This window comes from Ochotona curzoniae, unplaced genomic scaffold, assembly GCF_017591425.1.
Source record: "Ochotona curzoniae isolate NIBS_2020 unplaced genomic scaffold, NIBS_Ocur_1.0 scaffold_4701, whole genome shotgun sequence".
Lineage (NCBI taxonomy): Eukaryota > Metazoa > Chordata > Mammalia > Lagomorpha > Ochotonidae > Ochotona > Ochotona curzoniae.
The window spans coordinates 16,453,491-16,477,405 of NW_024467122.1; the positions used below are offsets into that span (position 1 = coordinate 16,453,491).

The following is a 23,915-nucleotide window of genomic DNA, read 5'->3' on the forward strand; positions in this document are numbered from 1 at the left end:
TTCCAATCTGTCAGTTCACTCCCCAAGTGGCTGTAACAGCCGGAGCTGAGCTGACCTGAAGCCAGAAGCCAGGAGCTTCTGGGTCTCCCATGTGGGTGAAGGGTCACATGGTACAGGGAGGTAGATTTGGACCGTCCTCTGCTACGCTCTGAGGCCACAGAGAGCTGGCTGGGAAGTGGAGCAGTGGAGACATGGAACTGGCACTCACATGGATGCAATGCCAGTGCTTTCAGGTAGAGATTAGCCAATTGAGCTATCACATTGGTGTCAAGGTTTATTTATTTTTATTGAAAGACAGATAGACAGAGAGGAAGATCTTACATCCTTTACTTCACTCCCCAAGTGGCTGTAACAGCCGAAGATGAATGTATCCAAAGCCTGGAGCCCAGAACCTCTTCCAGGTCTCCCACGCAGGTGCAAGGTCTCAAAGCTTTGGGCTGTCCTTGATTGCTTTTCCGGTTCACAAGCAAGGAGCTGGATGGGAAGCAGGGCCACTGGGATTAGAACTGGTCCTGAAATGGGATCCCAGTGTGTACAAGGTGAGGCCTTTAGCTGCTAGGCTACCGTGCTGGGACCCCAGGATTTGTTTTTTTACTAGAAAGTTATAGAGAAGGAAAGAATGCTCAATTTCCATGTGCTAGTTCATCCTCTAAATGGTCATAAAGGCCAGGGGTACGCCAGACTAAAATCAAGAGCCAGGAACATCCTCCAGATCTCCCACATGGGTGGTAACCCCAACACTTGAGGCATCTTCTAATGCTTTTCCAGAGCCACTAGCATGGCACTGAGTCAGAGCAGCCAGGACATGAACCAGTGCCCATATGGGATGCTGGCATTGCAGGCTGAGGCGTTACCTCCTATGTTTGCCAAAAGACCAGCCCTGAAAGGCAGAGCAATAGAATGGGGGTGAGAGCTCTTAGATTCACTGGATCACTCTTATTTTTTTTCTTTTAAGATTTATTTTATTTTTATTGGAAAGACGGATATACAGAGAGGAGAGATGAGAGACAGAGAGGAAGATCTTCCGTCCGATGATTCACTCCTCAAGTGAGCACAACGGCCGATGCTATGCCGATCCGAAGCCAGGAGCATCTTCCGGGTCTCCCACATGGGTGCAGGGTCCCAAAGCTTTGGGCCGTCCTCAACTGCTTTCCCAGGCCACAGGCAGGGAGCTGGATGGGAAGCGGGGCTGCCGGGATTAGAACCGGCGCCCATATGGGATCCCGGGCATGCAAGGCAAGGACCTTAGCCATTGTGCCGGGGCCCTGGATCACTCTTAAAATGGCTGGAAGAGCCACCTCTGGGTCGGGCCAGGCCAAGAACCTGGAAAAAAGAGGAAGTTAAGTAGACAAGGTGTCTTTACTGTAAAGGATTAAGGATGAAGTTTAGCTTTAAAATTGGAACTTTAGGGCTGGTATTGTGCTGTAGTGCATTGAACCACTCTGACTGGCTCCCTACTGATGTCCTGGAAAAGCAGTGGAGATAGCCCAAGTACTTAAGGCCCTCTGCCCTCATGGAACCCAAAGGGAGTTTTGGCTCCCAGCTTCGGCTTTTCCGATTCCCAACCATGTGACAATTTGGGGAATGAACCAGCAGACTGAAGGTAGATAATTGTCCTACTTTGTGTAAGTAGATAAAATACAAATAAAATGGGAAATGTAGTTTCATAATGAGACTTAGAAGTAAACTTTTGGCAGTTATCTTTAAACTTTGTCTTCTTTTGATTGTTTTAAGGCTATTCCACCTTCGCGAATAACAAGGTCAAAGGCAAAAGAAGAAATGGAGCAGCCTAAGGTATAGTTGATAATAATTGTTACTAAAATAACAAAATGTCCACTTTTTTTAGAATAAGTAAATTCACTGCTAATGTCAGCTCAAACAGTGACTAATTTACTAGTTACCAAAGTCAGTCAGTTTTCACTTAAAATATTCTTTGCTCAAAATTCCTTTGAGATCCATACCAAACTTTGTGCCATATTCTTTTGTTTACTGGGCTACTATCAGCATTGCAAGTTGCTTGGATTAAATATATGTGGGGTACAGTGAGCAGGGTGGAGGCTGGCACCATGGCACAGTAGGTTAAGCCTCTGCCTGTGCTGCCAGCGTCCCGTATGGACACTGGTTCAAGTCCTAGCTGCTCTACTTTGAATCTACCTCCCCTTACACATGTGGAAAACAAAAAAAAAATCTGTGGCTTTGGACACAATAGCCCACTCTAGCTAGCTATTGCAGCTATTTGGGGAGTGAAGCAGTGGATGGAAGATTCCTCTGTGTCTCCCTCTCTCTCTAATTGCCTTTCAAATAAGTAAATAAATCCTTAAAAAAAATTAGGTCTTCAAAATACTCCTAGAAAGTTATGAAGAGAGTTAACCGAAAATAAAGTTGCCACAGGGAATAGTAGGCTTTATGAAACAAAGGAAGGTAAGTTTCATAAATATTCAATAGACCTTGAGTCAGGTTTCTGACACTATTTTTTGGGTAAACCAAACAGCCAAAATTGCCTGTCTTCATTCCATGTAAGTTAAGCAGTGTCAGACAGGTTTAAGTAGCATCTTGGGATATTAGCATTTTTTAAATTCTAGGATTCTAGAAAAAGAATAATAAGAAATTTTTATGAGATCTTCAAAATTTTATGGAAAATGTATATTATGAAGAAGCTATGAATTTAAAAAACTGTGCCAGAACTTACCCTTTTGTAAAGGTTTATTTATTTACTGTAAGTTTTTATGTTTGATGATGTTTACATAGTTGGTTAGGGTGGGAAGGGTTGAGAATTAGGGGAAAGTAGATGAAACCATTGCTTCCACATTTTCTTCTTCCTGCATCTGGGGGAAGTGGGGAGATAAGTAAAGAGATCTGTTTATTTTTAATTGAAAGACAGGTTTACAGAGAGAGTAGGAGAGACAAAGATCATCCATCCAGCAGCTCACTCTCCAAATGGCTGCAGTCGCCAGAGCTGGGCTGATTTGAAGCCAGGAGCTAGGAGCTTCTCTGCATTGCCCACCTGTGTCCGGCGGGGTCTAAGGACTTGGACCATCCTTCATTGCTTTCCCAGACCGTTATCTGGGAGCTAGATCAGAAGTGAAGCAGCCTGTATGGGATAAAGGCACTTATGCCTTAGACTGTGTGGGATACAGCTGAAGGATTAATGCTACATCACCATGGCAGCCCCTATCTTTTAATCTCATTTCCCATGAACTTTTTGAAATACCTTTGGTGTAATGGAAGATGTATTTATTTATTTCATTCTATTTGGATACATGTGTTTGTTCAGTTATTCATAATTATCAGAATTTAGATGTGGGGTCAGTTTGCAAATAAAAAATGTGATAATTTGATTGTACAATTGTGTCACATGGTAGCTCATTTCTTTATTAGATTGCTAATGGGAGTACTGCTCGGGCTGTTCAACCTGGTCAAAAGCCTGCTTCTGAAAAGAAAGTGCTGGACAAAGAGCGAGCAGGTAGGAGTAATAGGAATTATTTTTGTAAATGCTAATGTTACCACAATAGTAACTTCGCAATTACAAAGAGATTTTGTGTTTCCCCCCAGTTGTGCGGTCTGCCCTGCCCATATCAATGAGGATGACACGGTCAGCCACTCAAGTAGCAAAGCAGGTTGTCAAAACGGTCTCAGCCACCACAAGAAAGCCAGGTGCAAGAGCCGCTAATGGTAAGAACTCTCCTTTGATCAGGGACTCAACCAGAATGTTGCAGTCTTGAGGGTTTTTTTTTTTTTTTATGTTTTTAAAAATCAGTACAAACTTCATAGAGTAAGAGTGGAAGAGGAAGAGGGTTCTTCATGTAGATTCTGTGCCCTGGCATCTGGTGGAGTTGGGTGAATACACAGATGATGGAACACCACTCTTCATGTTAGCAGTGTTTCGCAGTGACATATAAATTCATTGGCAGCAAAACAGTGTAGCCACTAAAAATAATGTAAAAAAGAACACTTGATGACAGGACTCAGGTATACTAAAGAAAAAATAGCACCAAATTGTGAACGGTTCAGTCACATTTTTAAAAATAGTAAATGAATGTGTGAAACAGGCATGGGAAAAGACTTAAAAACATAACCATGAAGTATCAAATGAGTATTAGAATCTTGGATGACATGTATATAAATATTAGTTACTTTTATTCTGTGTGTGTGTGTGTGTGCGTGCGCTATTCTTTGCTAATGTGTAATTACTATGTACTTGCTATTAAAAGAAAAAAAGGTAAAACACCATTTTGTTCTAAAAATGAAACAATACTTTGCCTGAACTGCAAAGCTTTTTGTTTTAACTTTTATTTACTTATTTGGAAGTCAGAGTTAGTGAGGGAGAGACAAAAAGATAGATCATTCATATGCTGGTTCGCTCCCCAGATGGCTGCAGCTTCAGTGCTGGGCCAGGCCAAAGCCAAAACCCAGGAGCTTGCTCTATCTGCTTTCCCATATGTAAGGCAGGGGCCCTAACACTGCCATCATCTTATGCTGCTTTGCTCAGGTCATTAACAGAGGTGGAACATGTCTGGGACATGAACCAGCTTCCATGTGGGATGCTGGTTTGTGGGCTGCAGTTTCACCTGCTGTGCCAGAATGCTGGCTCCATACATTTAGTTTTTATCCCATTTTATAACAAAAATCCTAAAAGTCCTTTAAGACATGTATTTCTGTTGCTGCCCTTTCTTTACAAATTACCAATGCCTTCAATTCAACATTTCTATCTAGTTTGGCTGCATATTTATTTTACTTTTGTTTCAGATAATGAACCAGAAAAAAAGGCACCAAATAAAGGAATACCTGCTAAAAGTACAGAAACAAACCCTGGCAAGGTAGAGTATAAACATCTTTTTCTATATGTCTTAAGAATCTCATGTTGAAATTAAGCATGCAAGTTTCAGGAAGCTAGCTTAACTTGCCTGTTAAAACTTCTTGAGCTATAGGAAATGTTAAAAGAATTTATTATTGTCCTGCACCTTTTTTTTGGGGGGGGGGGAGTAGGGGGAGAGGGTATCTGATTCTCAGATTCTCAGAGCTTTATAAATAGTGAAAGTATAATATTGTTAGCCAAAAGCTGTTGGAGGAAAAATGTAAAGTGAGCCAAAATAAGCTTTTATGTGGCAATTTTCTGATAGGGTGAAGAATGGTAACATGTAGACATTGGAGTAAATTAGACTTTGAATTTGATTATTATCTCTCCTTATGTTTAACTGTATAACTAAGAACAAGCTATGCAATTCAGATTTTTTCCCCCAGCTCGAATACGGAATAGTATAAATCAAATTACCTCACATCAGATCCTCAGAAAAAGAGGTATTGTTCTGAGGACCCATTCCCTTAGTCTGCGTTGTTAACAGTCATTAACCAAATTTGAAAACATGGGAAAATGCCATCAAAGTTTTGGTATTCTTACTCAGTTCTGGTACTGACCAGCTCCTCTGTTCTGTGTTAGTTTGTGCTGTTTGCTGTTTAAGACAGTGCTGGGGGAGTTATGTGCAATAACAATTTACTACAGTCTGATTAAGCCTCAAAAATATTACAACAAAGATTTAAAGTCTTAGAATTTGCTAAATATCAATAATAGGTGATTCAAAGGATACAGTAAAGGGTGACTCTTAAAGCCAGCTAGACCTCAGGGCTCCCTCCTGGAGATCAGTTCTCCCTTCAGGATTATCATTTTATGTTTGCTACCAAACTGGCCTCAGGAACAGTGTTATCACTTCAGCTCTTGTCCAAGTTGAAATACCTTGATGTGAATTCATATCATTAATAAGCACCAACTTGGGTGTCTCTAAAAATGCACTTCAAAGCCAGGTGACAATGGTCTTGACTTGAAAAACATGCTTCATTTTTATGTGCTTCATCTTACTGTGTCACATTGAAAAGTACCACTCTTCTGATAAGATTATATTTAGGGCTGGCCCATGATAATAGTAGATATCCAGTAAATATTAGATTTGTGATTTCTCAAGGTATTATAATTATCGGCATAAAAGATTGATTTGTTGAGTGAATTTCTCCATCTGAGAATATGTTTGGTTTAGTGAAACAACATATAATTTTAATGTGTGTTTTGTTTTAATACTCGCAGTATCATTTAGTCCTTTAACACAGATTGATTCTTTGTCTTCCCTTATTGTAGCAGTGGTTCAGTGTGGCTGGTCTTCTGATTAACTACCTGTATGCATTAAATTATGTCTGTTTTTACCTTAAGGGGTTCTTCAGAAAGTTCATGAAAAACGCATACTTTGTAATTTATGCATACTTCTTCACCAAAGTAGATTCTTTTGCAGCAAGATAAACTTACTCTTTAATCTATTTACTCACCAGCTTTTTGAAGTACTCTCATGTAACATGAATCTCAAAAATTGGCCAAGTATGTCCCTATAGGAAAATTTCTTACTTTGCTCTGTCTACTTAAACCTAGGTTATTTCTCTAAAAGTTGATAATACAGAAAATATATTGGATGCACAAAATAGTACAACGAATGGAATGGACCAAGACGAAGTTTTGTCAAAAATGGAAAATGTACCCAAGACAAATCTTGCAAGAACAAAAGGGAAAGTTTCCTTTGCACCTAAAGATTTTATGTTCCAGCCACTGGATGGCCTGAAGACTTATCAAGTAAAACCCATGACTCCCAGAAGTGCTAATGCTTTCTTAACACCCAGTTACATCTGGACCCCTTTAGAAGCAAAAGTGTAAGAACAAAATCTTTAAATATGTAGTAATGCTAAGAGAAATTAATTTCTTAGGTTTTGCTTATGCCGTTTAAAAGTTACTGTTTATTTGCTAGTGAACCAACTTTACAAATCATGAAAATTTGTTAAAATGTTCTTCAGAGGATGGTGTTATGCCACGGTGAGTTAAGCTGCTGCCTGAGATGCTGACATTCAATTTGAGTGCTGGATTGAGTCTTGGCTACTCCGCTTCTGATCCAGCTTCCTTCTAGTGGGCCTGCGAGAGCAGTGGAAATGACCCATTTTGCTTGAACTCTGCCACCCATTGGGAGACCAGGATGATACACTTCCAGGCCTCTGGCTCTGGCCTGGCCTGGCCTGGCTCTAGCTGTTGCAGCCACTTGGGGATTAAGTCAGCAAGTGAAAGATTTCTTTGTCCCAGTCTTCCTGTCTGTGAATCTGCCTTTAAGACAGTAATTAAAATCCAAGAAGATTCTTCAGGAGCCTACCAGAATGCATTTGACAATTTTGATACTTAATATGCTTCATATGCTTTGTTGTCATGAGCATTTTTAAAAGTTCATGCAAATACTGATATGAAAAAGTTATACAAAGATTTTAACTTCTTCTTTTTTCTTTTCCCTGAAACAAAAAGAAAGCTCCCAACCATTGACTTACCGATATCCCCAACAAAAAGGTCTCCATGGAGCTGGGCTGAAGCTATGAGCTAGAACTCAATCCAGGCCTCCCACATAGGTGGCAGGAACCATTGGCATTGAGCCGTTCAGTGCTGCCTCCTGGGGTCTGCATTGCCAGAAAGCTCCAATCAGAGGCTGGATCCAAGATCCAGGCATCAAACACAGGTAGTCTGATATGGGACAGTGAAAGCTCTCTCTTCTCTGGTTAAAGTTTTTTGTTGCTGTTTTGTTTTTTGTTTGTTTGAGCAAGATACTGAGAGATCTTCCATATGCTGGTTCACTCCCCAACCCCCCAGATGACCACAGTGGCCAGAGCTGGAGCCAGGAGCTGCTTCTAGCTCTCTCATGAGGATGCAGAGGCAAAAATCTGGGCCGCCTTCCACTGTTTTCTCAGACATACTAGTGGAAAGCTGGATTGGAAATTGAGCAGCCAGGACTGCTGCAGCACTGTAGGCAGAAGCTTAACCTACCATGCCACAGCATCTGCCCTGACAGAACTATCTTAACTCACATCTTTATACTGTTATACTAGATATCCATCACAGATTTTAAAAGGTTTTGCTCCAAAATCAACATTTATTCCAATTACCATAAGTCTTTATTTATCTTGCTATTCCTGCCATACAGTTATTGAGTATTTGGGGATTTTTGAGTTTTTTAAATTTGGCTTTGTTTTTTAAGAAGTCATTTAGCTTGGGCCCGGCTAGTGGCCAAAGTCATCACCTTGAACACGCCAGGATCCCATATGGGCGCCAGTTCTAATCCCGGCAGCTCCACTTCCCATCCAGCTCCCTGCCTGTGGCCTGGGAAAGCAGTCCAGAATGACTCAAAGCTTTGGCACTCTGCACCCACATGGGAGACCTGGAAGAACCTCCTGGCTCCAGGCTTCGGATGGGCACAGCACTGGCCACTGTGCTCACTTGGGGACTGAATTATCGGACAGAAGATCTTCTGTGTCTCTCCTCTCTGTATATCTGACATTCCAAGAATAAAAATAAATAAATTTTTAAAATTTTTAATTATAACACTTAAAAGTAGTTTTAAAGGAGAGAATTAATGACTTCAGCATTGTGACTCAGCTACACCTTTGCTTTCCTTCATAGTATTATTTTAAATACTTTTTAAAAAAAACAGATTTATTTTTATGGAAAAGTCAGATATACGGAGAGGAGGAAAAACAAAAAGGAATATCCTCCAGCTGCTGATTCACTCCGTAAGTGGCCACAACAGCCAGAACTGAGCCAATCCAAAACCAGGAGCCTTCCATGTCTCCCACACAAGGGCAGAATCCCAAGGCTTTGGGCCTTCCTGGACTGCTTTCCCAGGCCACAAGCAGGGAGCTGGATGGGAAGCAAGGCTGCCACCAGGATATGAACCTTTGCCCATGTGGGATCCCAGCATACAAGGCGAGGGCTACTGCGCTGGGCTCAATATTTTAGAAAAGCACCTCTGAAAATAAAATGATGAACTTGCAAAGTGGTGGAAAAGTCAATTGGAATCTTTAGCAGAAACATAAAGAGTTATTTTCCAAAGCTTGGCAAGTAGCAGATATGCCAAAACTGCTCAACAATATCCAAGATTCTTTACTACTTCAGTTCTATTAAAATGTCTTTCAGAATAACTGAATCTCACTACAAAAGGAACAGAATTTTGAAATCAATAAATTAAAGATTATGGAGTTCTAAGTTAATGTGGTATATATATCTCTTTATTGTTTTTAGTGATAAAACTGAAGCAGCAAAAGAAAATTTGGCTCAAAAATGTGGAACTTGCTCAGTCAAGAGTGTACATCAAGATTCAGCTAGCTCTCAGTGTCCTTTAGGTTCTCTGACAGGTTTGAATGAAGGTATAATGTTTTGGTTTTGTTATTTTTTTATTATTATTAATAACATTGTATTATGTGACACAGTTCTATAGGTACTGGCATTCCCCCCACCCCTCCCATAACCCTCTCCCCATGGTGGATTCCTCCACCTTGTTGTGTAACCATAGTTCAAGTTCAGTTGAGATTCCTTCATTGTAAGCATATACCAAGCATAGAATCCAACATCTTATTGTCCAGATAAGTTCAATGGCTTCTTGAGGAGACCTTCTCTGGTCTGAAGGTAGAGCCAACAGTAAAATCCCGATCAATTAAAAGCCCCAACATAACATTAGCAACAATATACAACGTTATGGAATTAATTGACATAGTATTGAGTAAACAATATGTTAAAAATAATGCAAGTTCTTAACCACATCCTGTGACTACTCCATTGACATTTCAACAATTGAGGTGCAAAAGAGTTATAGGAGGGGTGTGCAGAAAAATCTTCAATACCTTGGTGAGAAGTACTTACTCTGTGTCCTACCTAGTAAGGTATGTGTGAGTCCATGCTGACCAAGCTTTCCTTGTTGTTCTCTGCCTATCCTAATTTATGTGTGTGGGGGGGGTGCTCTGGAGCGACCCTGATGGTCATTGCAAAGAGGGTGGAGACCCAAAGTTGGAACTAAGTAAGGACCAGAGAAAGCTCCTCTCCCTAGTCCTGAAGGAAGTTTACTGTTGTGATTCCGAGGATTGGTCAGGGTTCCTGGCTGTTGTTCCGATGACCTTAGACCCTACGAGGAAGAATTGGGGCTTCTTTCATCCCGTGTGGTAGATCCAAAGGGAGGGGAATTCCCTCTGAGTTCTCGGGCTCCAAAGGCATTCCAGTTCCCCGTGGTCTCTTTGGCAGTTGGGATGTAGTCCTTGGTGCCCGTACTGATAGTCCTTAGTGGGGATCCAGGAGTCTACAGGGTTGGGATACAAGCCTCCTCCTGTCCACCTGCTCCACCCTGGGGTCCCCCCCTGCTCTGTGCATAGGTTGTTAGGATCACTCTTAGTTCCCCCCCTTATGTTTGTGTAGTTTAACTATTGTCTAATACTGTTTTGAATCTATTACCAATAAGTTACCTGTTATGTTCCTGATAGGTTACACTACACGTCTTCCTCACACATTCTAAGGAGATGGAAGATTTCTTTGCTCTCCCGCCCCATTTCTAAGTAGCACAAGGTTTTGAAAGTACAGTAGGTTTTACAATTTTTCAAAACACATGGGTTGAGACAGTATTAATTACAGGTTTATCCGAGGAAGATTTACTGTCCTTGGGAATCTTTAGGATTAATTCACGTCCCCAAAGCACTGAGGGTTCAGCAAGGAGCTATCTAAGCAGCATATCAAAGAATGAAAATCCCAGAGTTCCCTTGCCGGGTGGCCAGCAGGCGGAGCCATGAGCCAAATGATGCGCTGGCCGCCCAGTGGACGTAGTGGTGGCGGGCTCGTATGAAGTAGGCATGAGGTGGCCGAAGGTATAATGTTTTAATTACACTTTTACCTACTCTTCTAGATTAGGAGTTTTTTTTTTTTTGAAGATTTATTTTTTATTATTTTTGTATTGGAAAGGCGGATATACAGGGAGGAGAGACAGAGAGGAAGATCTTCCGTCCGATGATTCACTCCCCAAGTGAGCGCAACGGGCCGATACTATGCTGGTCCAAAGCCAGGAGCCTCTTCGGGGTCTCCCACGCGGGTGCAGGTTCCCAAAGCTTTGGGCCATCCTCGGCTGCTTTCCCAGGCCACAGGCAGGGAGCTGGAAGGGAAGCGGGGCTGCCGGGATTAGAACCGGCGCCCATATGGGATCCCGGGCGTGCAAGGCGAGGACCTTTAACCACTTGCGCCACTGCGCCAGGCCCGATTAGGAGTTTTTAAAGGTTTTTATAGAAGTCCTTGTCACCATACAGTTTAGGGTGTGACCTCAGAGTCAGGAAAGATGGGCAAGATATCTGTTGAGGTGAAGAATACACATTGGAGAGAAAAGGCATATAACTTAAATTTTAGAGGAGGAGAGATGAATGAAACCATTTTTTGAAGATTTATTATTTTTATTGGAAAGGCAGATGAGATGTATGGAGAGAAGGAAAGAAAGATCTTTCATCCACTGGCTCACTCCCAAGTGGCTGCCACAGCCAGAACTGAGCCAGCATAGAGCCAGGAGCCTCTTCTGGGTCTCCCACGTGGGTGCAGGGTTCCAGTGCTTTTTCCCCTCCTCTACTGCTTTCCTAAGCCACAAGCAGGGAGCTAGATGGGAAGTGGAGCAGCCAGGACACAAACTGGTACCCACATGGGATCCCGGCACTTGAAAGGTGAGAATTTAGCCACTGAGCCATCTTATTGGAACCTAGACGAATGAAATTTTTAAAACAGATATTTGAAGGTTTTTTTTTTAATTCAATATCAGAAGAAGTGAAAGTTTTCTAAAATATCCTTTTGTAAAGGATGTCATTCTAATGATTCATATGGATTTTTTCAATTGATAGATCATGTCTCAAATCAAAAAGAAGCTACTACTCAAAATTCAAATGACCTTCCAATAAAAGAAGTCTCATCGCTTGACATAAGTGGTCCTATCTCTCAGCCACAGCATGACGTGCCATATTTCAGGTTTGTTTATTCCTGAAATAAAAATTTTGCATTAATATTTAAACATTTAAAAATCAAAATTAGAATATTTGCTTAATTTAGTAGATGAGTAGAGGAAAACTGATTTTGGGTGATTGTCACTTACTTTTAGGTGTTAATTGCTGCCTTTGATCAAGTAAGCAGACTCTGTAAGGCCCTGTCACTGTATCCATCTTCAGTTTCTTCTTGGCGCTTTGACTGGCCTTAGTTCCAGGGACAATAACAGAATCTGATAAAACCTCTGAAAAATGAAAACAGCATACTAGAAATGTTAGCTTAAAAGTAGGTCCTTGTGATCACCTGCCCACCTAAGGGATAAACGCAGTAACATTGCATATCTATGAAATAAGCTTATGCTGCATCTACCTTTTAAACCTTCCTAATATCACACACGAAAATGTTATAATGCTGATACTTAGAATCTAGGCTGAGAAGCACTTATCAAACTAACATGTCATAATTTTAGAAATATCCTTCAGTCAGAAACTGAGAAATTAACATCACGCTGCCTTGAATGGGACAGAAAGCTTGAATTGGAAATTCCAGAAGATGGTGAGGAAACATCTGTATTTTCTGATGTCTTTGATAATAAAAGAGATAGTGTCTAGCTTAATAGCTTCCTGTGTCCACAAATGCTGTGTAATGTCTCTGTGCTGAAATTGGATGTGCCCTAACAGACACGGGTAACTAAAGTATCTGTCACGCCTTTGAGTTAGACCTTTCTGTATTTATTAATTTGACATTTTGTTACTACGACATTGTGGGTGTTTGTATCTGGTATTGTTTAATTATGTAAAAGCATTCTGTGTAAACATTGCCTAAACTGAGATGGAAAAGATTCCCTCAGGAACTTGTTAATCTTACTTTGAGGAAACCTATTGAGAAAAATAACCATTTGTGTGCTTGCTGTCAGTACGAAGTCCTTTGTAGGTACTAGTGTGCAGTGAGTTAAGATTGAATTGTTACAAAATGTGTAGAATGCTTTTAATTATGAAGTATATATATGAGTTAATATTACTGATTTTTAGCAATGGAAGCAAATAGTTTTATGGGAGTTTCCCTTCAGGTTAAGATTTAGTTCCATAAACCTTAGAATATTTGGGATAAAGTGTTCCCCAACTATCCACTCATTAGCTCACGGTAAAGGTCCTGTTTCATCCTTTAACTTTTAAAAACCCTGTGTTTCCTGTAGCTAAAGATCTTATTCGCACAACAGTTGGTCAGACAAGGCTGCTCATGAAGGAAAGGTTCAAGCAGTTTGAAGGACTGGTAAACGATTGTGAATATAAACGAGGGGAAAAGGAGACAACATGTACAGACCTGGATGGATTCTGGGATATGGTCAATTTTCAGGTATGTAAGTTGAATATATTAACTTTGAATATATTAACTTAGCTTTGAATATATTAACTTTTGTTAATTTTTTTGAATATACTAACTTATTAAATTTTATTTTTAGTAGAGTTACTTGTAAAATGAGTCCATAGTGTCTTAGCTTACCTGTAATATAGCGATATTAGAAAGTGCCTTTATGAACTGTCCATAAAAAGGACAGAAACAGGGTCTCCATGGTTTCCTAGTGGCCAAAGTCATTGCCTTGCATGTGCCAGGATCCGGTTCTAATCCCGGCAGCTCCACTTCCCATCTAGCTCCCTGCTTGTGGCCTGGGAAAGCAGTCGAGGACAGCCCAAAGCCTTGGGACCCTGCACCCACATGGGAGACCTGGAAGAAGCTCCCGGCTCCAGGCTTCGGATGGGTGCAGCACTGGCCATTGCGCTCACTTGGGGAGTGAATCATTAGATGGAAGATCTTCCTCTCTGTCTCTCCTCCTCTGTATATCTGACTTTCCAATAAATAAATAAATCTTTAAAAAAAAAAAGAAATAGCAAAATATTAATGACCAAGTATTGTTTTTTCTTTTTTCTCCTCCCATGTTCTCTTTCTTGGAAAATTGATAATGTAGTTTATAAGAATAAGGAAATAAGCCAAGAAAAGGTGAAGTGTGTGGGACCTGTCCCTATGAAGGGTTGAAGGGAACATGGTGTGTGAAGAAAGTGGATCAGGTCATTGCAGTGCAGCAAGCATAGGAACCTTCGAGTTCAGATTGGAGTGCGGGGCATTTTGAATTTTGGTGAAGCTCTGTTTGTCAGGGTTTTTTTGTTGTTGTCTGTTTTGATTATGACATTATAGTTAAGAATAGTGCCACAAATAATTTTAAAGGTTGCTGTTTCAGCTCTTACATTAACTCTGTAATCCAACTGATTAATTTTTTTGTATGTTGTAGGTAAGTCTGAATTCATCTTTTTGCTTGTAAAAACCAATTTTCCTAGCACTGCTGGTTTGAAAGACTGTTTGCCTCATTAGGTTGTATTGGCAGTTACTCATAATTGATTAATCCTGAATCATTTTTATTTACATAAAAGGAAAAGCTTCAAAATTTCCGAGGCATTTTGTTTTGTTGTATTTATTTGAGAAGCAGAGAGGCAGAGATAGGAAGACGGAGAGCTGCTTTCTTTGGCTCCCTCTCCAGATGCTTCTGACTCCTAGATACAAGCCTGGGTCCTTCCGGAGGGGGATGCCAGCCATCACAGGTGGGTGACAGAACCCAGGCGTGGTGTCACCTGTTGCATCAGGAGCTGAGTTGGGATCAGGCTTAGGAGCTGTGCTGCAGGGTGTGGGAGTTTTAGCCCAAGTCTCACCCTTTCAATAGAGCAAACACCCACCCCACCTGTAACCTGTTCTCTACTGCTTTCCCAGGCCACAGGCAGGGAGCCAGAAGGGAAGTGGAGCAGCCAGGATACAAACCAGCACCTGAATGGGATATCAGTGCATGCAAAACAAGGACTTTAGGTGCTTGGCTACTGTGCCAGGCCCACCTGGATATTTTTATAGCAGTTTTAGTCCTAATTGCCCAAACTTTGAAGCAGTCAAAATGTCCTTCAGTGGGAGAAGAGGTGAATAACTGTTAAGAAAAAAAAAAAGGAAAAAAAGTAGACAATTTAAGGAAGAAAAACATTGATAAACTTCTTTAATAATACTTAAGTAATTGGGGAGTTTTTGTATATGACATTTTTCAGGGGTGGAAAGCCTGTTTTCTGCCAGTGGCTCTTTAAATATTTGTAATATCATTCATGGGCCATACAGAATTATCAATCTAAAATTGTTTTTAAAGCTTCAGTTCATTAATTTGTAGTGTTAATGTAGTTAGCCATTAACTTCAGTAAATTTGTCCTTTGTTAACAGATAGAAGATGTAAACCAAAAATTTAATAATCTGACCAAACTGGAAGAATCTGGGTGGCAAAACACTAACAATAATGCAAGTAAAAAAGTCTCTCGGGTAAGTTCTTGGCCTTTACACCAAAATTCCTGATCTTTTATTACAGTACAATTTTATTGCCAAGTTTTTAAAATATGCAGCTTAAAATTTCTCATCAAAGTAAACTTCATATATTATTGACGTTGAAGAAAGAGCAAAGAAATGATCACACAATTTAGGTGGTTATCTTGGGAGAGGAAAGTGAGCTAAGATTAAATCAGAGCACCCACATGGTGCCTCGTAGACTAGTGCCACAGTGATTCCATCCTAGCTTCATTTGTTAATCTGTACTTGAACAATAGGAGATAATTTGCATAGTGTTTTGTACGTGCCAGATGTTATTCTGAGTATTCTCCTGTGTTGATTTAGTAAGCTTTATGTAAATCTTGCGCAATGGGAACTATTTCTGTAGTGATTCTGGAGTTTAAATGTTTTTCCTTTAGGTAGATATTTGTCATATGTTCAAATTCTATTACTGGTTTTCTTTGTGATTTTAGAGAAACATCTGTGGTGATAAACTTAAGATATCTAGATTGATATTTTATATTATTGCTATAATCCAAATATTTATTAGGGATTTAAAGTGTTAAAATATTGTAAGAACCTTTTTCTAAAACTATCAGAGACTTGTAATTCTGTCATTTGTCACCAGGTGTCTCTGTTCTACTTTATTTTGTGGTCTACTTAAGATGATTGAGCTGAAACTGATACTTTACCCATGCTTTGGTACCACTGTCTCCCACTCCCCTGTATTAAACACCCATTCTGTCAGTTGTCCCTCCTCCCCTCTGCTCTCTGGCAACTTTTTGACAGGTTTAAGTGTTTTACCTTTGAGCTTATTAAAACAAGCCAGCTATGCTGTGGGGTTCACAATTCCTTCGTTTTGTCCCGTTGTATTCCTGTCTTTTTCCCACTCTGAGATGGTTCCTGAAAAGGCTGTTTTTACCCTTATCTTTACAATTTTGATTCCTGTTCATCTCTGCAACTCCTTGCAATTCATTGTCATCACTAATCCATTTTAAATTCTTAGGCATTACCTACTTAATTATCAAATGCAGCTTTTCTGCACAATTTAATATGTCTGCTTTAAAAAATAGTAATTTTTATTTGAAAAGCAGATTAATAGGAGGAGAGACAGAGGTTGAGAGATCTTCCGACCATGGTTTACCGCCCAGATGGATGCAGTGCCTGGAGCTTCTTCCTGGTCCCCCAGTGGGTGCAGGGACCCACAGACTTGAGCCATCCTGCTCTGCTTTTGCAGTTCATAAACAGGAGGCTGAGTTGGAAGTGCAGCAGCAGGGACTAAAACCATTGCTTCAGGCAGAGGATTAACTTGTTGAGCCACCACACCTGCCCCTGTTGCGCCCTTGAAATTACATTCCACTGACTTGGTCCCTGCTTCCTGTTCATTCCTCAGTCCTGTCTGCAAGTTTCTTTCTCCATTTATCTCTTAAATAATTTTTTAAAAATTTATTTTAATAATCTTAGTTGATTAGGGTACAAAGGGTCAAGGGCTACAGGGTGAAAGTGGGTAATACCATTGTTTCCACACTAATATTATCATTTTTCCCTGTATCTGGGATCAGGGGAGTAACAAAGGAAAAAGTCCCACCCAACCTCCCACCCATCCCCGGTCCCCAACATGAGGCACGTTCCGAGGGTCCTGTTCGAACAGTTTTGATAGTTCATCAGTTCTGGATTGCTGCCAATCTCACAGTTCCAATCACAACGAAACCTATTCAGAGTCCACTGACTAACATAGTCTCTTCATGGTTGGGGTTCTGAGATCAGCAGTTCAGTTGGAGGGATCGCCAAAGAAACTTCATCTGAGATGATCCCAGATCTGATTCTTGAGTGAGTTTGCTAGTACAGACTCCAGCGCCGTCTGTCACACCAATCAGCTTGTGCACATGCTGGTCGTTGCTATTGCTGGGTCCGTTCTGTTTCCAGCCCTGTCTTCCTCATGAACCAATGGGTGTTGTAGTCCAGCTCAATCCTACCCACTTCATACTCGGTCCTCACGCAAACCAGTTGGAGCTGCAGCCTAGTTGGAGCAACTCCCCATAACCCCCACCAGTTCTGCCCCCTACCCTGGTTCCCATACTTGCCAGTATGTACCTCAGGCTTGTCCAGTCTGTCCCACATCCCATTTAGCTTTCGTACGTGTCAGTGGACATTGAAGCCTAGTTCAACCCAACCAACCTATTATCCAGCCCATACACCTACTGGCAGGTGCCTTTCTAGCCACCCCTTCCCCTGTCCTGGTTTTCATGCTGTCCAGTGAGAGTGGTGACCCTGAGGGAGGTGCCCACTATTTCCCTTCTAGGCCACACCCACTCCCAGATTATGCACTCTCCAGGTGATTTGGCATTTGACTTGACAGAATTAGCTCCCAGTGCCAGCCTCTGCCAGCTAATGCTGCAGCTAAGCCCAGCCAACCCTCACCCACTCTGATTTTTGCTTGCACCAGTCAGAACAGTCAGCCCACCGTGGCCCTTCCCTTATGTAGCTCACATGAGGCCCTCAGGCGTTATAGCCCTGCCTAGTCTGATCTGCCCCCATCCCAACTCACACTTTCCAATGGAAGTAGTTGTCCAGCAGGAGAGCCCACATTCCCCTGTTGGCTTTGCCTCCTCCCTGGTTGTCACATGTGCTATTTGTGCGCTGCAACCACATCTGATGGTTCATCTCACGTTGGCATTCCTTATTGTGCACTGGTATGTGTTGCAACCAAACCTGGCTCAACCCACACCCTGTTCTGGTGCTCGGATTCTCCAGTGGGTGATGTGGACAGGTTCAGCCTGGTCTGCCCCCAACCCATGGCATGTGTATGCCAGTGGGATAGTTTCAATTTCCTGTTCTGGGTTGTTCCCTATTGTGCTTGTTTCACTTACCTGCAGGGACTGTGTCCTGCCAGAGAAGTTGTCCATGCTCCTCCATCAGAAACTCTCCCAGTGCCAGATTTCATACCAGTGAGTCCATGAGCCAGCCCTACTCAGTTCACCTCCTGTCCTAGCAGGAACAATGGCTTTTCCTGACTGGCCTTCAGCACAAACTGGTTCTTACTGTTGGGTGTTTCAACCCAGCCACAGCTCTTCCATACCCACACAGCTCACACATGATTCAGTAAGGGCTGAGACCTGGCCTAGTCTGTCACACATCTCCCCCCGGTCCTCCAGAGCACCAGATGGTGTTGGAGTCTGGCCCGCCTTGGTGCTTCCAGTCCCAGTCCACACTTGTGCCAAGTGAGATTATAATCGTATCCTGATTAGAACGCAGCCCCAATTCCAGCCCATGCGCCCCTTGGTGGGAACCTCAACCCAGCTAGGGTGTCCCCTTAGCTCCCCAACCGGGCCTATTCCCAGCCTTAGATCACATGCAGGCCAGTGCTTGCTCTGTCTTAGCTTGGCTCAGCCCTTCACTTGCCCTGGCCCCTTGGATGCTGTGGCTTAGTGTCCCTGCCTCACGCAGATCAGTAGGTGCAAGGACCTATGTGGCATGACCTGTGCTCCAACCTGATTTCTGTTGTTTCTTGTGAGTTAAGGTTTGTTCAGCCCTGCCCATTCTGCCCCCTTCCAGTGGTAACCCGGCCCACCCCACATCCTGTTTAAAGATGCACATTCAGTGCTGCTGCCTTGACCTACCCTGACTGTTGTGGGTTCCTTTACCCGTGAGAGATGGCAGGTGGCATGGTCACACCTAGCTTAGACCATTGCAACTCCAGCTTGCGAGATAACCAGGGGGACTTGTGTTCCAGAGGGCTGGGCCCACACAACCCCACAGAGTCTACCCCCCGACCAAGTTCTCTCGCATGCTGGATAGTATCTTGATCCTGCCAACTGTGACCACTCCACCACCCAGACGGGTAATGATACCTAACCCTGCCAAAGTGGCACCCATCCATGGCTTTGGTGTGGGCTAGTGTGTGGCGATCAGTGATGTTCTATGCTAACAGCCCATCTCTGTATTCTAATTGAGCTGGTGAATCTGTCTAACCCAAATTATCTTCTGGGTACTTCCCTCCAAACCACCAGATCTTGGTCCCCATGCATGCCTGAATCTTTCATGACCCTGTTACTGAGAATACCCAAAAATTCACTTCTCACCTACACTCAAACTGGCCTTAGTCATGGGTGTCCCCAGGCAGCAACTACATATCTTAAAAATCCCAGAGTCCCTGGGAGAGCTGAGGACTCATTCACTGCCTTCCAGCAGTGTCTTTGGCGTGAGTCCCCAGCATTGGGTCTGACCCGGCAGGGGCACCCCCCACAGTCACCACACTGCAAGGAGCGGCAGATGCCCCCAGCCCCAAGGCCTGAACCCCTTCCAAATTCGCCCAGCTGCAAGGTCTTCTATCTCGTAAATATTTTAAATATTTAAAATGTCTGCACCAGCTCTTTTTTCCTTCTATGTTCTTCCTGTACAGTCCTGCCCACCTTGTGCAATTCTCAGATCTTCACCTCAAAGCACACTTGCCGTTCCACTCCGTTTCTGTATGCAGTCGACCACTGCACCTTGGGGTCCACAGCTGCAGTCACTCACTCAGATTAGATCAGTGCGTGAGTTGTCTGAACTGAATGTACACAAATGTTTCTCTTGTCATTCCCTAAACAGCACAGTCTAGCAGTGTATTGGATGTTATAAGCTGGAAATGGGAGAATGTATTCAAGTTAAATGTAAGTGCTACAACCACTTTATTGCAAAGGACTTGGATATCTGTAACTGCTGTTTTTGTGGAGGTTCTTGCAATCAGTGCCCTGTGACTCAGAAGTGTGCCTTAGAAATCAGTATGTCCCAAACGAGCACAAGTCTGTACGTACTCATGTTTCTCTGCCACAGAGATAGGTATTGCCATTGCATCAGGTGTGCAGGTGGGAGGGTGAGGCTCCCCTGTGGTCCTCCTTTCGCTGTGGTCCACCGTCTGCACCCCGTGTGCCCGGCCAGTGAGTCTAAGTCTCTTGGTTGTCTCTCTTACATGCCCCTTGAATCACTTCCCTTTGCCCGCTTTTCTTCCTCTTTTTCTAACTGTTGCCTGTATCATTGCAATAGTTGCCTTCTTAATTGTTTATAAGTCCCCTAGTCCAATATCTAGGCTGTAGCCAGTAATCATTTGATAATAATTTCCAGTTGAGAAACCACCAGTAACTCTTTTTTTCTTTGTCTTAATAAATGTAGCTTCTTAAGAGAATTAGGTTGGAAAGAGTCTAACTGTCGCTTAGCTCTGGCAGCTCTACCACGCTTTCCTTGCTCCTTGGACTTTGCAGACATTGTGCTCACTGACTCAGTTCCTTCCTCTCTCATTCTTTAGCCTGCCTTATTGCGGTTATAGATAGCAGTGCTGCTGTTTCCCGTTAGCCTTCCCTGATGTCTGAAGAGGAGTGGGGTGTCCTGCTCACAGTCTGCCGCGCTGTGAGCTGTTGACCACGGACATCTGTCCTCCACGTCAACACTTGGAGGGCAGAGACTTTGCCATTTACCTTTCAGCCCCCAGAATTTTTAACACATACTAAGAACTTGTTGAATAAATGATGGATATGTGGAAGGTATGAATGCCCTGTTTTTGTTTTTTAATTTAATTAGAGGGCAAAAATTGTGTTTTTCTTATAAGATCATAATATAAACCTTATTAAACACCAGAATTTCTCTTGCAGCAAAAAGCTGTCCCAAAAGTAACTGTTAAACCAAAACAAGATGATAGTGGAAAAATTGCAGCCAAAAATCGTCTAGCTGCCATAAAAAATGCAATGAGAGCGCGAATTAAGCAAGCAGAACGAGGTGAGGCAACAGCCTCAGTGATGCCAACAGAAGTTGATACAATTGTGTTTGATGCTGGATTTTTCAGAATTGAGAGCCCCATTAAATCATTCTCAGGTTAGTTTTTTGTTATTGTTTTGTTTCTTCCAAGACTGTTCAAGAGATATTTGGAATCAGTAGGACTTATGTAAGTTGTGGAAAAGTTTTCATATGAAGAGATAGAGATAGATTTTTCTTTATTTTTTTTAAGATTTATTTATTTTTATTGAAAGGCGGATAAATGGAGAGGGAGAGGGACAGAGAGGAAGATCTTCCGTCCGATGGTTCACTCCCCAAGTGAGCGCAACGGCTGATACTATGCCGGTCCGAAGCCAGGAGCCTCTTCTGGGTCTCCCACGCGGGTGCAGGGTCCCAAAGCTTTGGGCCGTCCTTCACTGCTTTCCCAGGCCACAAGCAGGGAGCTGGATGGGAAGCAGGGCCACCGGGATTAGGACTGGCAACCATGTGGGATCCTGGTGTGTGCAAGGCGAGGACTTTAGCCACTATGCTGTCACACTGGGCCCAAGATTTTTCATTTTAATGAAATACAGTATCACATTTTGCTGGATTTAATCAGATTAGCTCAAGTGTGACGTGTCTTCTAATGTGGCTTTTGTATCTGTTTATTTAGTTTGTTATGAGAGGCAGAGAAAGTGTTAGAGTTCATATCTAGTCATCATTCCCAAATGCCCATAATGTTTGAGACTGGCTGGGCTGAAACCAGGAGCCAGGAACTCAATCCAGGGCTCCTACACGTGTGGCAGGAACCCAAGTACTTGAGCCATCACTACCGCCTGCCAGTGTGTATGTCAGCAGGAAGCCGGAGCCTGCAGCCGGAGCCAGGATTACACCCGGTATTCTAATACAGAACCTGGGTATTTCTGCTGCTAGGCTGAACACCCACCTTTCTAAGTGAGTTTACATCTCTCACTACTTTGTTACCTCACAAGTCGTTTAAAAGTTGGGCTTAAATTTAAGATGAAAAGGAAACCAGCATCAAACCAGCACACTTTTCTAACTAGGCTCTAAAACGAATGCTTTAAGGAGGCAGTTGGTTTTTATTTTCATTTGTATTAGGACTTTGTTCAGTTGGCAACAGTGGATGTAAGACTGTGCTTGTGACACTGCCATCCTGTATCAGAGTGCCAGTTGATGGTCAGTGCACTCCGCCTCCTGCCAAAGCACCTGCGCCCCTGCCAGCCGTCAGGGAGACCCTCATGGAGACCCTCATGGAGTTCTAGGGGCCTGGCTTCCTCCTGGCCCAGAACTGGTGATTGTGACATTTCGGGAGTAGATCAGTGGATAAAAAAGTCTTTGACTCTTATGTTTGCTTATTGTCCTTGCTGTTTGATTCTGCGTGCTGGGAGATTTCCTGGCTTTCATGCTGGTGGTTCCTTATTGCTTACTCCTAGTAAGGATAAGGTGTGAGGCGCTGGCTAGAAGCTCTGGACTTGTGAGTAGGGCCTGTCCTGCAAAGTGCTTTCCCTCCTACCACGCCACCTTGGTTTCCACAGTACTGCCTTTCCAAACAAAATAAAAATAAATCTTTTACAGAAAGAAAATATTTATTTATTTATTTGAAAGTGTTGGAGAGATGTTTCATTTGTTGATTTACTTCCCCATATGACTGCAAAAGACAGCTGGGCCAGGCCAAAGCCAAGAACTGGAACCTTCATCCTGGTTTCCCCATGGTTGCAAAGGCTCAGGTCCTTGAGCTATTTTCTGCTTTTCCAGGCCGTTACCGGAGAGCTAATAGATTGGAAGTAGAGCAGCCAAGACACAACAGTGTCCACATGGAATCCTGGTGCTGCAGAGGGGGGCTTAACGCACTGTTCTAACCGCCAGCCCAAGCCACTAGCTTTTCATAGTAACAGACATTGTTTAATAGGAGATAGGGGCTGCTTGTTAGAATCTACACTGTCTTCTCATTATTAAAAAGACTTAAAGAACTATTTGATGTTATTAAGGTGATTTCTTCTATCTTCTAGGACTTTCTATCTCTTCAGATCGGAATTCGGAAAGGCTGGGAACACCTAGGTATGTCAGCAAAGCTGGGTCTCAGAGCAGGGCTGACACGAACCTGACCCAGGCTGTGTCTGCGGAGGACCCAGCTTCTCAAGCCACCAGCCAAGATCATGCCGAAGAGAGAAATACTGTGTGTGCTGACGCTTCTGAAAGCAGGTATTGCTTTTTTTAAAAAGCTTTATTTTTATTAAAAAAGGCAGATTTACAGAGAGGAGAGACAGAGAAAAGATCTTTCATTCGCTAGTTCATTCCTCAAATGGTCACAATGGCGGGAGCTGAGCCAATCCAAAGCCAGGAGGCAGGAACTTGTTCCAGGTCTCCTACATGGGTGCAGGGTCCCAAGGACTTGGACCATCTGCCACTGATTTCTCAGTCCATAAGCAGAGGTAGCTGTTGGGAAGTGGAGCAGCCAGAACATGAACTGGCACCCATGTGAGATGCTAGCATTTGCAGGCTGAGAATTAGCCAATTGACCCATCAAGCCTGCCCTAGCTATTTCTTTTAACATGTTATTAGAAGTTTAATAGATGCTTACCATTTTTAAACTGTTAAGCTAGTAAAATGCGTCATATATTTTATATTGGATTTCACAATGACGCTGTAACATACAGGCTTTTTTTTTTTTTAAGATTTATTTTTACTTGAAAGATTAGCAGGAGAGACAAGAAAGATCTTCCATATGCTGGTTCATTCCCCAAGTTGGCTGCAACAGCTGAAGCTAAGCCGATCTGAAGCCAGGAGCCTCCCCAGGTCTCCCACTTTGAGTACAGGGTTCCAAGGCCTCGGGCCATCCTCCACTATTTTGCCAGACCACAGCAGGGAGCTGGAGGGGAAGTGGAGCAGCTGGGACAGGAACCAGCATCCATATGGGACGCCAGCACTTGCATTGCAGCAGGGAGGATGGCACTAAGGAAACGGATACAGTACAGTATGCTTT

At 42.7% G+C, this 23,915-nt stretch overlaps 1 protein-coding gene across 4 annotated transcripts in view; it reads left to right on the top strand.

Annotated features, from left to right (window-relative positions):
• The window catches only part of DLGAP5 (DLG associated protein 5), a 40,620-nt gene that overhangs the window by 10,363 nt on the left and 6,342 nt on the right, over positions 1 to 23,915 (top strand). For 2 of the 4 annotated variants that reach the window (XM_040969240.1, XM_040969243.1), the window contains 12 exons: positions 1,735 to 1,794; positions 3,379 to 3,463; positions 3,553 to 3,672; positions 4,747 to 4,817; positions 6,413 to 6,687; positions 9,086 to 9,210; positions 11,701 to 11,824; positions 12,309 to 12,394; positions 13,035 to 13,195; positions 15,086 to 15,181; positions 20,812 to 21,031; positions 22,942 to 23,134. In XM_040969240.1, the coding sequence (XP_040825174.1) occupies positions 1,735 to 1,794; positions 3,379 to 3,463; positions 3,553 to 3,672; positions 4,747 to 4,817; positions 6,413 to 6,687; positions 9,086 to 9,210; positions 11,701 to 11,824; positions 12,309 to 12,394; positions 13,035 to 13,195; positions 15,086 to 15,181; positions 20,812 to 21,031; positions 22,942 to 23,134 (1,616 nt within the window). Of the gene's footprint in view, positions 1 to 1,734; positions 1,795 to 3,378; positions 3,464 to 3,552; positions 3,673 to 4,746; positions 4,818 to 6,412; positions 6,688 to 9,085; positions 9,211 to 11,700; positions 11,825 to 12,308; positions 12,395 to 13,034; positions 13,196 to 15,085; positions 15,182 to 20,811; positions 21,032 to 22,941; positions 23,135 to 23,716; positions 23,743 to 23,915 lie in introns of all 4 variants that reach the window. The other 2 variants (XM_040969241.1, XM_040969242.1) reach the window with 2 other exon arrangements.